The 15,874-nt window shown below is 46.2% G+C and overlaps 1 protein-coding gene across 5 annotated transcripts in view; it reads left to right on the top strand.

Annotated features, from left to right (window-relative positions):
• Nucleotides 1-15,874, top strand: part of LOC144510824 (neuronal-specific septin-3-like) — a 403,898-nt gene that overhangs the window by 206,993 nt on the left and 181,031 nt on the right. The window contains exon 1 of one of the 5 annotated variants that reach the window (XM_078240766.1): nucleotides 3,721-3,858. The exons of 3 other annotated variants lie outside the window; for them this stretch is intronic. Coding sequence is in view for 1 of the 2 variants with exons in the window: in XM_078240763.1 (XP_078096889.1) it covers nucleotides 13,382-13,391 (10 nt within the window). In the remaining variant the exon portion in view is untranslated. Of the gene's footprint in view, nucleotides 1-3,720; nucleotides 3,859-13,168; nucleotides 13,392-15,874 lie in introns of those variants that run through there. One more of the 5 variants, XM_078240763.1, reaches the window with a different exon arrangement.

Here is a 15,874-nt window from a genome sequence, read left to right as displayed (position 1 = left end):
TGATACTGAGAGAGCTTTTCAGTGTGATACTGTGAGAGCTTTTCAGTGTGATACTGAGAGAGCTTTTCAGTGTGATACTGAGAGAGAGCTTTTCAGTGTGATACTGAGAGAGCTTTTCTGTGTGATACTGAGAGAGCTTTTCAGTGTGATACTGAGAGAGAGCTTTCCAGTGTGATACTGAGAGAGAGCTTTTCAGTGTGATACTGAGAGAACTTTTCAGTGTGATACTGAGAGAGAGCTTTTCAGTGTGATACTGAGAGAGCTTTTCTGTGTGATACTGAGAGAGCTTTTCAGTGTGATACTGAGAGAGAGCTTTTCAGTGTGATACTGAGAGAGAGTTTTTCAGTGTGATACTGAGAGAGCTTTTCTGTGTGATACTGAGAGAGCTTTTCAGTGTGATACTGAGAGAGAGCTTTTCTGTGTGATACTGAGAGAACTTTTCAGTGTGATACTGAGAGAGAACTTTTCAGTGTGATACTGAGAGAGCTTTTCTGTGTGATACTGAGAGAGCTTTTCAGTGTGATACTGAGAGAGAGCTTTCCAGTGTGATGCTGAGAGAGAGCTTTTCAGTGTGATACTGAGAGAGAACTTTTCAGTGTGATACTGAGAGAGAACTTTTCAGTGTGATACTGAGAGAGCTTTTCAGTGTGATACTGAGAGAGAGCTTTCCAGTGTGATACTGAGAGAGAGCTTTTCAGTGTGATACTGAGAGAGAACTTTTCAGTGTGATACTGAGAGAGAACTTTTCAGTGTGATACTGAGAGAGAACTTTTCAGTGTGATACTGAGAGAGCTTTTCAGTGTGATACTGAGAGAGAGCTTTCCAGTGTGATACTGAGAGAGAACTTTTCAGTGTGATACTGAGAGAGCTTTTCAGTGTGATACTGAGAGAGGTTTTCAGTGTGATACTGAGAGAGCTTTTCAGTGTGAAATTGAGAGAACCTTTCAGTGTGATACTGAGAGAGCTTTTCAGTGTGATACTGAGAGAGAGCTTTCCAGTGTGATACTGAGAGAGAGCTTTTCAGTGTGATACTGAGAGAGCTTTTCAGTGTGATACTGAGAGAGGTTTTCAGTGTGATACTGAGAGAACTTTTCAGTGTGATACTGAGAGAGCTTTTCAGTGTGATACTGAGAGAGCTTTTCAGTGTGATACTGAGAGAGAGCTTTTCTGTGTGAAACTGAGAGCTTTTCAGTGTGATACTGAGAGAGAGCTTTTCAGTGTGATACTGAGAGAGAGCTTTTCAGTGTGATACTGAGAGAGAGCTTTTCTGTGTGAAACTGAGAGAGCTTTTCTGTGTGATACTGAGAGAGCTTTTCTGTGTGATACTGAGGGAGCTTTTCAGTGTGATACTGAGAGAGCTTTTCAGTGTGATACTGAGAGAGAACTTTTCAGTGTGATACTGAGAGAGAGCTTTTCAGTGTGATACTGAGAGAGAACTTTTCAGTGTGAAACTGAGAGAGCTTTTCAGTGTGATACTGAGAGAGAACTTTTCAGTGTGATACTGAGAGAGAACTTTTCAGTGTGATACTGAGAGAGAGCTTTTCTGTGTGAAACTGAGAGAGCTTTTCTGTGTGATACTGAGGGAGCTTTTCAGTGTGATACTGAGAGAGAACTTTTCAGTGTGAAACTGAGAGAGCTTTGCTGTGTGATACTGAGGGAGCTTTTCTGTGTGTTACTGAGAGAGAGTTTTTCAGTGTGATACTGAGAGAGAACTTTTCAGTGTGATACTGAGAGAGAACTTTTCAGTGTGATACTGAGAGAGCTTTTCAGTGTGATACTGAGAGAGCTTTTCAGTGTGATACTGAGAGATCTTTTCAGTGTGATACTGAGAGAGCTTTTCAGTGTGATACTGAGAGAGCTTTTCTGTGTGATACTGAGGGAGCTTTTCTGTGTGATACTGAGAGAGAACTTTTCAGTGTGATACTGAGAGAGAACTTTTCAGTGTGATACTGAGAGAGAACTTTTCAGTGTGATACTGAGGGAGCTTTTCTGTGTGATACTGAGAGAGAACTTTTCAGTGTGATACTGAGAGAGCTTTTCAGTGTGATACTGAGAGAGAACTTTTCAGTGTGATACTGAGAGAGAACTTTTCAGTGTGATACTGAGAGAGCTTTTCTGTGTGATACTGAGAGAGAGCTTTTCTGTGTGATACTGAGAGAGCTTTCCAGTGTGATACTGAGGGAGCTTTTCTGTGTGTTACTGAGAGAGAGCTTTTCAGTGTGAAACTGAGAGAGCTTTTCTGTGTGATACTGAGAGAGAGCTTTTCTGTGTGATACTGAGAGAGAGCTTTTCTGTGTGATACTGAGAGAGAGCTTTTCTGTGTGACACTGAGAGAGCTTTTCTGTGTGATACTGAGAGAGAGAGCTTTTCAGTGTGATACTGAGAGAGCTTTTCAGTGTGATACTGAGCGAGAGCTTTTCAGTGTGATACTGAGAGAGCTTTTCAGTGTGATACTGAGCGAGAGCTTTTCAGTGTGATACTGAGAGAGAGCTTTTCAGTGTGATACTGAGAGAGAGCTTTTCAGTGTGATACTGAGAGAGAGCTTTTCTGTGTGATACTGAGAGAGCTTTTCAGTGTGATACTGAGCGAGAGCTTTTCAGTGTGATACTGAGAGAGAGCTTTTCAGTGTGATACTGAGAGAGAGCTTTTCAGTGTGATACTGAGAGAGAGCTTTTCTGTGTGACACTGAGAGAGCTTTTCTGTGTGATACTGAGAGAGAGAGCTTTTCAGTGTGATACTGAGAGAGCTTTTCTGTGTGATACTGAGAAAGAGCTACACTCTTGTGGTTGCCGTCTTTCTGATGTGATATTAAAAGCCGAGAGTCTCTCTCCGGTGATGCTATGATATCCCCTGGTGCTGCTTTGACGAGGATCAACCGTGTCTTTCAAGTTAACTGAAAGTTGAAAATGCTTGGATAAACTCTGCTGTTCTGGCAACCGCTGTTGAAATGAAAACAGAATTAATGTTTCGAGTTCACTATGTCTCTTCTTTGAAACTTCTTTTCTGTCCAGTGTCCGGAGCAATACTTATTTTCCTCCCAACATCACAGAGGCAGATAGAATCATAGAATCCCACAGTGCAGATGGAGGCCATTCGGCCCATCGAGTCTGCACAGGCCAGAATCCCCCTCAGCCACTATCCCTATAACCCCATGCAATTTACCCTAGCTACTCCCCTGACACTAAGGGGCAATTTTAGCATGGCCGATCCACCTAACCCGCACATCTTTGGACTGTGGGAGGAAACCGGAGCACCCGGAGGAAACCCACGCAGACACGGGGAGAATGTGCAAATTCCACACAGACAGTGACCCAAGTCAGGAATCGAACCCGGGTCCCCTGGCGCTGTGAGGCAGCAGTGCTAACCACTGTGCCAGCGTGCCGCATACGATATTCTGGTTATTATTATTTTTCTGTTTTAGTGAGCTAGCTGTTTGCAAATTGGCATTTCCGACCATACAACAGCGGCTCATTTAGTGGCTTTAATGTCACTCACTTGGGTCACCTGGAGTTAGCGCTGAGTTCTTCATAAACGCAACTTCTTTGGCTTCCTTAGGCACTGCTCAACTGATCAAAGACGTTACGTGGTGGTTGCACTTTCGTTGTGCACTTAGAAAACCATTTCAGTTTCGCTTTCAAGGAACTTTGGATCTTTTGTCTCCTACACATTAAAATCCAGTGTGCAACAGGAAAGAGACACTCGTACCTCCAGAGGAAGTGCATCATCATTTTCATACTACATTCATGCAGCCGCACAGAGACATGCTCTGCTCACAAACCGCTGTGCCTACCAGCCTGCAGTAGCCATCCAGGAACCGACAGGTATCAATCAGGAAGACGTCCTTCAGCAAAACCTTGGGTAATCTGGGTCAAGCTCTGGTAATATGTTCACTGTTTAAGTGCTGCATCATCAGTTGTGCTGTTTACAGAGAGTTACTGCAGCCTGTGGCAGTTTGGTGATCCGACAGAATTTTCTGGCCAGGTGCCTCTGGGGGAATTGAGTTGCGAGTGCAGCGTGGAAACACGCTCTTATCGTCAGCTCCTTCCACTTGTGGTGGAAATCCTTCATTCTCCACAGTGGAGACCCGGTCGGGTTATGGTCCTTTTATAAGAGGAAAACCTCTACGATATAGTGATGTGGGGATGCCGGCGTTGGACTGGGGTGGGCTCAGTAAGAAGCCTCTCAACACCAGGTTAAAGTCGCAACAGGTTTATTTGAAATCACGAGCTTTCGGAGCGCTGCCCCTTCATCAGGTGAGCTGAGGAAGGAGCAGCCCTCACTCACCTGAGGAAGGAGCAGGGTTCCAAAAACTCGTGATTCCAAATAAACCTGCTGGACTTTAACCTGTTGTTGTGAGGCTTCTTACTGTGTAAGATATTTTGATGCTCTGAAGAATAAACAAAAACAGAAAATGCTGGAAAATCTCAGCAGTTCTGACAGCAATCTTTGGAGAGAGAGTCGAGCCAACGTTTTGAGTCTGGATGACCCTTCGTCAGAGCTCAAACAACATTGTCCACTTCTCTCCACGGATGTTGTCAGACCTGCTGAGATTTTCCAGCATTTTCTGCTTTTTGTTTCAGATTGCAATTCGTGTTCTCCAGAGCGTCAAAACAGTTCAATGTCTTACAGAAACAGAAAAATGTTGGATGAAGGCTCTGACAAAGGGTTATCTAGACTCGAAACGTTGGCTCTATTCTCTCTCCGCGGATGCTGTCAGGCCTGCTGAGATTTTCCAGCATTTTCTGTTTTTGTTTCGGATTCTGTATTTTGCCTTGTTCATCAAAATTGCTCACTGCTGGGGTGCTTTTTGAGTTTGGCATCAGAAAGTTGCATTGTTTGTGTTGGCGAGGGAACAGAAATGAAATTGTCCATTGACTACACATCAGCAAACAGAACTAAAATCATTCAGACTTGAGCACATATGAATAATGACTGACTGATTGTATAAAGTGTTTGCATTCAATACATGGTCTGTTTGAATACCAGAACGCTCAGTTTCACCCTGAAACACGCATTTTCTCTTTCGTAGAAGCGGTGTTGCCTCAAGATTTGACAAAAGCCGCTTCCTGCAGCTAGCTTGGTTCTGTGCACCCAGAAGGATTGCAACAAGTGCCACTCACACATCACCCCCTCTGCTTCCTGACCCACATTGGCCCCTGGCTGGGCAATACTGTGATTTGTAAATTCTCCTCCTCGCTTTCAAACCCCTCCACACCACCTCCCTATCTCTGTAATGTCCTCCAGCCCTACAACCCTCTGAGATCTCAGCACTCCTGAAATCCCGGCCTCTTGTTCATTCCTGATTTTTATTCGGCTCCATTACTGGCGACCAAGCTTTCAGCTGCCTGGGATCGAAGCTCTGGAATTCCATCTCGGGACCTCTTTGCCCCCCGACCTCTCACACCACCTTTTAAAGGGGCTCCTCAAAACTTATCTCCTTGCCCGAACTTTTGGTCACCTTTCCTAATGTGGCTCAGCATCAAAGTTTGCTTGATGTTCCAATGAACATAAGAACTAGGAGCAGGAGTAGGCCATTTGACCCCTCGAACCTGTTCCGCCACTCAATAAGATCATGGCTGATCTTTTCGTGGACTCAGCTCCACTTGTCCGCCCGCTCACCATAACCCTTAATTCCCTTACTGTTCAAAATCTATCTATGTTAAAAACATTCAAAGAGGTAGCCTCAACTGCTTAAAAATAAGGAATAAAAGTAAATTACTGCGGATGCTGGAATCTGAAACCAAAAGAGAAAATGCTGGAAAGTCTCAGCAGGTCTGTCAGCATCTGTAAGGAGAGAAAAGAGCCTCAACTGCTTCACTGGGCAGGAATGAAGCATCTTAACTGGAAGTTGCGTTATAATCCATCTGGTTCACTAATGTCCTTTAGGGGAAGGAAATCTGCCGTCCTTACCTGGCCTGGCCATACAAAGATATGTAGAGGGACAGGTAGTATTGAGGAAGCAGGGGGGGCTGCAGAAGGACTTGGACAGGTTAGGAGAGTGGGCAAAGAAGTGGCAGATGGAATATAATGTGGAAGAGTGTGAGGTTATGTACTTTGGAAGGAGGAATGGAGGCATAGGCTATTTTCTAAATAGGAAAATGCTTAGGAAATCAGAAACACAAAGGGACTTGGGAGTCATTGTTCAAGATTCTCTTAAGGTTAACGTGCAGGTTCAGTCAGCAGTTAGGAAGGCAAATACAATGTTCGCATTCATGCCGAGAGAGCGAGAATACAAGAGCAGGGATGTATTTCTGAGGCTGTATAAGGCTCTGGTCAGACCCCATTTGGAGTATTGTGAGCAGTTTTGGGTCCCGTATCTAAGGAAGGATGTACTGGCCTTGGAAAGGGTCCAGAGGAGGTTCACAAGAATGATCCCTGGAATGAAGAGCATGTCGTATGAGGAACGATTGAGGACCCTAACTCAGTACTCGTTGGAGTTTAGAAGGATGAGGGGGGATCTTATTGAAACTTACAGTTAACTGTGAGGCCTGGATAGAGTGGATGTGGAGAGGATGTTTCCACTAGTGGGAAAAACTAGAACCAGAGGGCACAACCTAAGGCTAAAGGGATGATCCTTTAAAACAGAGATGAGGAGGAATTTCTTCAGCCAGAGTGTGTTGAATCTGTGGAACTCTTTGCCGCAGAAGGCTGTGGAGGCCAGGTCATTGAGTGTCTTTAAGACAGAGATAGATAGGTCCTTGATTAATAAGGGGATCAGGGGTTATGGGGAAAAGGCAGGAGATTGGGGATGAAAAGAGAATCAGCCATGATTGAATGGCGGAGAAGACTCGATGGGCCGAGTGGCCTAATTCTGCTCCTATGTCTTATGTCTTATGGTCTTATGGACTCCAAAGCCACAGCAATGAGGTTGACTCTTAAATGTCCTCAGGAATGGGCAATAAATGCTGGCCTAGCCAGCGACGCCCACATCCCATGAATGAATAAAGAAAGCATAAGTTGTTGTTAAAGGCACAAGTTGCTGAGGAGGATATAAAATGAATAATTATTTTTTAGCTTACAATCTAATCACCAGATAGCAAGTTTTCCAAACACTTTCTAACTGAAGTATGCAAAGTCTGGTGAAATTATCTGGGGCGACGTGATAGCATAGTGGTTAGCACTGCTGCTTCACAACGCCAGGGAACCGGGTTCAATTCCAGCCTTGGGTCACTGTCTGTGCAGAGTCTGCACGTTCTCCCCGTGTCTGCTTGGGTTTCCTCCGGGTGCTCCGGCTTCCTCCCACTGTCCAAAGATATGCGGGTTCGGTGGATTGGCAATGCTAAAATTGCCCCTTAGTGTTGGGGGATTAGCGGGGTAATTACATGGGATTACGGGGATAGGGCCTGGGTGGGATTGTGGTCGGTACAGGCTCGATGGGCCGAATGGCCTCCTTCTGCACTGTAGATTCTATGACGCACAAACTCAGTCCAACCAGCACTCTTCTAGGATGTTATATCCACAATTCTCCAGTCTCGCCTGTGGCTGGGATTCTCCAGTCCCGTTGCAGTGAATGGAGTTTTGGCTGAGTGACAATTCTCCATTCCTGACAGTGGGGACATCTCGAGAGGGATCGGAGAATCCCTGCCAATCATTGTGACTGTGTCCTTTTTATCTCTCCACAGATCTTTTAATCCACTTATTTTTCATTCCTAAAACAGAATGAGGCTGAGTGAAAGTTAACTTTTATTTATTTTAGACCTCCCTTAAAGGCATTTGTGATCCTGAATAAAATTCTGCCCTTTAATTACGTCCGCTCTGTGTAACCGATAGCTGGAGGCTGAATCTGCAGCTGGGAAATGATAATGTGCCCATAAAACTAGTGATTGATTCAGCACCAGTGAGTCTGTTCTCCAATTCAATTGTATCAGTATCATAACTGCATTTCGCTGCCTTAGATTCATAGCTTCCCATCCCCATCAAGACATCCAGTTGTTCCTTGAATGAGTCTTGCCTGTACCCGCACCATTCACTATATCGTGAACAGCTTCCTGACCTGCTGGATTTTACATTTCCACAGCATCATTAGGGCAGCACGGCGGCACAGTGGTTAGCACTGCTGCCTCACAGCGCCAGGGACCGCAGTTTGATTCCCGGCTTGGGTCACTGCCTGTGTGGAGTCTGCACGTTCTCCCCGTGTCTGTGTGAGTTTCCTCCGGGTGCTCCGGTTTCCTCCCACACTCCAAAGATGTGCAGGTTAGGTTGATTGGCCATGTTAAATTGACCCTAGTTTCGGGGGGGAATTAGGGTAAATTTGTCGGGTTACGGGGATAGAGTGGGATTCTTGTTGGTGCAGGCTCGATGGGCCGAATGGCCTCCTTCCGTACTGTAGGGATTCTATGATCAAGTTCTATGATTCCTTAACACGCTCTAACGATTACCTAACTAAAATCTATCCTCTCATCTGTCTGATTTTCAATTGACCCAACTCCAATTGCATTTCCTGGAAGGTGGGTTGCAGATTTCCACGCCCCTTTCTGTGTGGAAGACACCATAAGATTGTAAGATATAGGAGCAGAATTAGGCCATTCGGTCCATTGAGTCTGCTCTGCCATTCAATCATGGCTGATATGATTCTCATCCCCATTCTCCTGCCTTCTCCCCGTAACCCTTGATCCCCTTATTAACCAAGAACCTATCTATCTCTGTCTTAAAGACACTCAATGGCCTGGCCTCCACAGCCCTCTGTGACAACGAGTTCCCTCTGACTGAAGAAATTCCTCCTCATCTCAGTTTTAAAGGAGTGTCCCTTCACTCTGCAGTTGTTGCCCTCGAGTTCTAGCCTTTCCCATGAGTGGAAACACCCTCTCCATGTCCACTCTATTCAGGCCTCTCAGTATTCTGTAAGTTTCAGTTGGCTCCTGGCATTGCCCCTGAATAGCCTAGCGCTAATTTTAAATTCAGTCCCCCCCCCGACCCCTCATTCGAGACTCCCTTACAGTTTCTCCGTCTTCCTCTACCAGTGTCTGCACCATCTACAAGATGCACTATCACACTCGCCAAGGCTTCTCCAACAGCACCTTCCGAGTATGCAATGTGTACCGCCTAGAAGGACAAGGGCAGCAGATGCACGGGGACACCACCACCTGTGAGTTCCCTTCCAAACCGCACCCTGATTTTGGACATATATTGGCCCTTCCTTCACTGTTGTTGGACCAAAATCCTGGAACTCCCTCCCTAACAGCACTGGGGATGTACTTACACCACATGCACTGCAGTGGGTTCAAGAAGGCAGCTCACAACCACCTTCTCAAGGGCAATCAGGGATGGGCAATGAAAACGGGCTCCACCAACCATGCCCGCACCCCATGCATCAACAAAAGATGTAGATTAGAAAGTAAAATTGATGCCAGCCTGGGCAAGTGATTCTGGAGGTGTTCTGTTCGGAGTTAGGCCTAACCTTTGGCGTTGAGCGTTGTGGGCTTGAGGCATTCAGTAAGGGTCCACTTTGAAACTTGAGAAACGATTGACAACTCTGCATCGGATGTATTGGATGTATTCGAGGAGTGAGAAACTCTCCAAAAATAGATTCTTCAAACTCAAGCCTTTTGAATGGTCCTATCATATATTAATCTGATCTTTCTCTACACCCTCGCTATGACTGTAACATTACATTCTACACCCTCTCTTTCCTTCTCCCCGATGTACTTTATGTACAGTATGCTTTGTATAGCACGCAAGAAACAAAACTTTTAACTTTACCCCAATACATCTAACAACAATAAATCAAATCAAATCATATATTAAGTTGATCTTTCTCTTGAGCCTGGCTCTGACTGTAGTGCTATATTCTGCACCCTCTCCTCTTTTCCTTCTCCCTTATGTACTCTATGAATGGTATGCTTTGTCTGTATAGCACACAAGCAACAATACTTTTCACTATATACTAATACATGTGACAATAATAAATCAAATCAAATCAAAATCAAATCATATGTTAAGCTGATCTTTCTCTACACGCTATATTCTAAACCCTCTCCTTTCCTTCTCCTCTATGTAGTCTATGAACACTACGTTTTGTCTGGATAGCGCGCAAGAAACAATACTTTTGACTGTATCCCAGTACATGCGACAATAACCAAATCAAATCAAGTGTATGAGATGCTTAGGGTAACATGTTTCACAGTATACACACTCAATTAATGACGGTATTAAGGGGAGAGTGATTTGTATCCATATCAAAGCCAAGGGTGACTATCGATTACAATCATAGAATCTACAGTGCAGAAGGAGGCCATTTGGCCCATCGAGCCTGCACCGACAACAATCCCACCCAGGTCCCATACCCGTAACCCCACATATTTACCCTCCTTACCCCCTGACACTAAGGGGCAATTTATCATGGCCAATCCACCTAACCCACACATTTTTGGACTGTGAGAGGAAACCTATGCGGACACGGGGAGAATGTGCAAACTCCGCACAGATAGTGACCCGAATCGGAATTGAACCTGGGTCCCTGGCGCTGTGAGGCAGCAGTGCTAACCACTGTGCCACCGTGCCGCCCCAAGCTGTCGTTGCAGCTTGGAAAATTAATCGGATTATGATTCAGCCTCGAATCCCCCAATCGGGATCAATCATGCTCACTTTGTGCATTTTGCCGCGGAAGCGCGGCTGGGAAAATGGCAGTAACTGTATCGCAGGCTTATTTGTTATTTTTGAGAAGCGTCAGTGCTGGTTTCTCATCTCACACCGAGCCACTTGCTCAATCTACTTTTAACCATTATTATATAAGCAGATGGTGTGAAAGTTGAAAAGAATTAGAGCAAAATAAATCAGAAGATGGAAATTATTAGCGGGATTTTCCAGCCCCACTTGCCCCAAAACCAGAAAATCCCGCCCAAGGTCAACCTTTGCATGGTTCCCCCCTCCCTTCACCCGCTACGATTCCCACGGTGGACAGGACGGGAAAATGTCCCCCAAAGTTCTAAAGCCAGTGAGGCTTATTGTCACTCTTACTGTCTGAGGGGTGGAGGGGTGGGGCAGAGGCTGTAAATTGGCAAAGCAATCCCGACTGCTGGGCTTAGTGCCAACTTGATTATTTTGACAGGATGGCAGGGGTGAAACCATGATCAGGCAGGTGACCAGGCTTGCCCATTGCACTGCGGGGTGTGCTGATGTCTGCAATGGTGGTTCGCCCAGGCTAGGGTAGAGTCAAGGATCAGGGTAGCCAATGAGATTAAACCGAGGCTTTACCTGATGCAATTTTTCAAAGCCATCTCAGTCTTTTGGCTAAGGTGAAGCATCAGATCAAGCCCGGGAGGGGGTGTAATGCCTCATCCTGTCAGTTTGGATCTTGTTTGATCGGGCACAAGAATGGGGTGCCATGTCTCGTCTTGTCAGCTTATCCCAATTGCCCGCGTTTGGCCCATTTCCCTCAGCCCAAGATGGGGTGCCATATCTCGTCTTGTCAGCTTGGATCTTGTTTGACCCTCACATGGAGACCATGATTGGACTTAATTTGACTTTGGTTTAATAGGTTGAAATAAATGTACTGAAAGGGACCAAAATAAAGATGTCACAGTAGAAATTTGGCATTGAGGTCTGTTTAATAATATATTGTTTTGGCACTTGGAGCATTGTGTACAGTTTTGGTCACCCTGTGTTATAGGAAAGACATTGATAAACTGGAAGGAGTGCAAAGATTTACGAGGATGTTGCCAGGACGAGTGGGCCTGAGTTATAGGGAGAGGTTGGCCAGGCTAGGACTTTATTCCTTGCAATGTAGGGGAATGAGGGGTGATCTTATTGAGGTGTATAAAATCATGAGGGGCTTAGATAGGATTAACGCACATGGGGCGAGATTTTACAATCTCACTCGTCCCGAAACCGTAAAATCCCGCCCAAGGTCAGTGGACCTTTCCATGGTCCACCCCTCGGCCGCTTCGATTCCCATGGCAACCGGTAAAATTCCAGCCTTAGTCTTTTTCCCAGGGAAGGGGAATTGAAAACTAGAGGGCATAGGTTTGTGGTGAACCATAGATGGTTAGCACTATGGGTACTTGTACATATGTTACTGTTGTCACTTTTGGGGTTAGGGTTGGGCTGTTCTACCTGTTGGTATTGTTCTGTGGTACACTCCGGTTGGCTCCGCCTACCTGTAGGAGTATAAAGGTCACTGCACTGCCTGGTGACCCTTTAGTCTGGGATTGTATTGTTATATAGTGTGCTCCATTCTTGTTACTAATAAAAGCCTTTATTTCCCGGGTACGATCCAGCCTCCCGAGTGATTTAATCGCGCATCAAGGTTTAAGGTGAGAGGGGAAAGATTGAAAGGAATCTGAGGGGCAATTTTATTTATTTATTAGTCGCAAGTAAGGCTTACATTAACACTGAAATGAAGTAACTGTGAAATTCCCCAAGTCGCCACAGTCCAGCGCCTGTTTGGGTCAATGCACCCTAACCAGCACGTCTTTCAGAATGTGGGAGGAAACTGGAGCACCCGGAGGAAACCCACGCAGACACGGGGAGAACGTGCAGACTCCACACAGACAGTCACCCAAGCCAGGAATTGAACCCAGGTCCCTGGCGCTGTGAAGCAGCAGTGCTAACCACTGTGTTACCGTGCCGCTTCTTCACGCAGAGGGTGGTGCGGATATGGAATGAGCTGCCAGAGAAAGTGGTCGAGGCGGGTACAATAGCAACATTTGGATAAGTACATGGATGGGGAAGGATGAGAGGGATGTGGGCCAAAGATGGGCAATTGGGGCTAGCTGGGAAGTTAGCATGGATCAGTTGGGCCGAAGGGCCTGTTTCCGTGCTCGATGACTCTTATGACAGATGCTTTGGCAGGCAGTGGCAAAGCTGAACTTAAAGCCGAACCGGGAGCAAGGTGCTGCTGAGAATCTTGCATTGAAACTGTGCCTGGCTGCCTTGTAAAGGTTTTGGTTTGGAGAGAAGCAGAGCTGCAAGCTGTGTGAGCTTGGAGATTCTGTTCCCCCCCACCACCCCATTTGCCAGATGCTTGAGTTTTCAGCCTGAATGGGACTCGCAGGCATGCCTGATTCAAATGAACGCGTCCAAACAATGAAGGCAGCAGGGACCCACTCAGTAGAAGGGGGGGATACTGAGAAATCTCAGTCGGCTCACACAGTCCCCCTGATGTGGCCTTTATTACTATTCTAGTCATGTGTGTGATGCAGGCAGCAACCAGGAGAGGCTCTGCAGCCACAAGGCAGGAAGAGCAGCTCTCATCATTTGCAAGACTTTGCTCAGCGCTGGGATCATTATTTGCGACTTGCTGGCTACAAATACAAACACAAGGGGAGCCTGCGGCCCCCCCCCCCCCCCAAAAAAAAACCCATCCGTTTGACCAGACTGTACTTGTTCAACTGGGAGGGGAGGGTGTGGGTGTGGAGAGAGAGAGGGAAAAACAATCTCTTGGATGAAAGAAGGTAAGTCCAGTGAAAAGCTTTGTGAACCTCCCACAATGGACCCGAATCTTTGATTGCGGCGCTATGGTGATGTGACATTTCAGCATCTGAGGGGTATGCTTGAGAGAAAACCCGGCTGGCTGAAAATGCTGCCTCTGTGTAACCCGATAGCCGGCCTCACACAAACTGTTTTGTTGTACCGGAAAAGTATCTTGATTTTTGTGAGAATCTGGATGAAACGAGTAGTCATTTAAACCTGCTGTGCAGGGCTAGGTGTTGTTCAGCAGTCAGTGATGCAGGCCTTATGCTGTCCCAGTCTCACTCACTGTATATCGCCTTTGCTGTTGTATGTTCTCCTGTGTACCAAAGCCTTTGCTGTTGTATGTTCTCCTCCTGTGTACCAGAGCCTTGGCTGTTGTATATTGTTCCTCCCATGTACCAGTCGCTGGGCTTCAGTCTGATATTGCTATCTGTATGCGATCTTTGTCAGTGTCTTTGCAGCCTGTGTGAAGCAGCTTTGGTCAGGCAGAGAGTTCAGAAGGGGCTGCAACAGGAAGGATTGTGCACAGAGCTTGGTTCACATTTATGCCGTGTGTGTGTGTGTGTGTGTGTGTGTGTGCGTTGTGTTTAAGCCCTTTGTCTCAACTAGCTGATAAACTCACCATCCTCTCTGTGAAAATATAATTGAGATTTGAATGCTCGCAATAGCTATATCTCTGCCTGGCTATGATATCATTGGTTGCAATGTTCTTCTGTGTCATCATAGGAATCGAGGGACTTGAGGATGGATGGGAAGATGTAGTTGAGGTGGAAGATCATGATCTTATTGAACGGGGGAGCAAAGCTGAGGGGCTGAATGGCCTCCTCCTTTTCCTAATCCTTAATGTTCCTATGCAACCTGTTTACAGTGATTTGGAAATTTGCACCTCTGAGGATCAGGGATTGCAGAAAGATCCATTGCAAATAGTGCATTTTGAAGTAGAGAGTATGTGACAATCTTTTTCTCGCAATCACTTACTGTATGCTGGGTTAACTTGGTCCCAGTAATAATGCCCGTTAACTCAATTCAGATACCCACACAAAGTTAATACACTTCTACGCATCCGTGCCAAGGGCGAGTGAAACTGTTCAGAATTATTTCTTTATTCTTTCACGGGATCTGGGCATCGCTGGCAATGACAGCTTTTGTTACCCATCCTTAGTTGCCTCTTGAACTGAGTGGCTTGTTTGACCATTTCAGAGGGCAGTTGAGAGTTGACCACATTGCTGTGGCTCTGGAGTCACGTGTAGGCCAGACCAGGAAGGGACAGCAGATTTCCTTCCCTAAAGGACATTAGTGGGTGGCACGGTAGCACAGTGTTTAGCACTGCCGCCTCACAGTGCCAAGGACCCGGGTTTGATTCCTGGCTTGGGTCACTGTCTGTGTGAAGTTTACGCACTCTCCCCGTGTCTGCGTGGGTTTCCTCCAGGTGCTCCGGTTTCCTCCCACAGTCCAAAGGTGTGCGGGTTAGGTGAATTGGCCATGCTAAATTGCCACTTAGTGTCAGGGGGACCGAGCTAGGGTAAATGCATGGGGTTATGGGGATAGGACCTGGGTGGGATTGTGGTTGGCGCAGACTCAATGGGCCAAGTGGTCTCCTTCTGCACTCTAGGGATTCTATGAGATGGGTTTTTAACAACAAATGATAATGGCTTCATGGTCATCAGTAGACTTTTAATTCCAGATTTTTTTGTTATTGATTTGGCCCAGCCAGCAATGCCCGCACTCATGAAATAATTTTTAGAAAACTATCAAAGGGACCTATCGAGCTGTTAAAGCATTTAAAGCCCTGCCCTTTAACTCTTTGAAAAACTATCTGTTGACTTAAGTTTAAAAATTTCCTTTACTGGATTAATGCTCCCTCCAAGCCATACACCATCTGGTCTTGGAACCATATAGCTGCCCCTTCATTGTTGCTGGGTCAAGATCCTTGAACCTCCTTCCTAACAGCACTGTGGATGTATCTACACCAGGTGGACAGCAGCGGTTCGAGAAGGCAGCTCACTATCACCTCCTGAAGAGCACTTGGGTTACTGCTCTTACCAGTGACACCCTCATTAGTGGAATGAATAGGGGGGGAAAAAACCCTTTTTGAAAGTTCCTATTGAATCTGCCTCCCCCACCTTTCCAGCCAGTGCATTCCACATTACAACAACTAGCGGCATTCAAGACAAAAACATTCCTTGCCTACCTAGTCCCTGACCCACCCACCATGAAGACAACAGAATTAATAACTTGGGGAAGGGCTTTGCGTCAGTGGTGAAAATTTCCCAAGCTGCATTTGCCGACAGTTCTCTCCGACTCTGTGGCGTGTTTTCCGCTGGTGGAAGCGGCTCACCACTAGCCGCCGGTGGAATCATCCAGTCCCACCATTAACTGTGGCGTTTTGCGTGGCTCACCTACCCCGCTGTCTCGGGGAACCCACCATGATGTGGGAGGTTGAGGGGGGGGGGGGTAACCTTCA

The sequence above is a fragment of the Mustelus asterias genome, chromosome 23 (genome assembly GCF_964213995.1).
Source record: "Mustelus asterias chromosome 23, sMusAst1.hap1.1, whole genome shotgun sequence".
NCBI lineage: Eukaryota > Metazoa > Chordata > Chondrichthyes > Carcharhiniformes > Triakidae > Mustelus > Mustelus asterias.
This window is presented reverse-complemented; position numbering and strand designations above follow the sequence as displayed.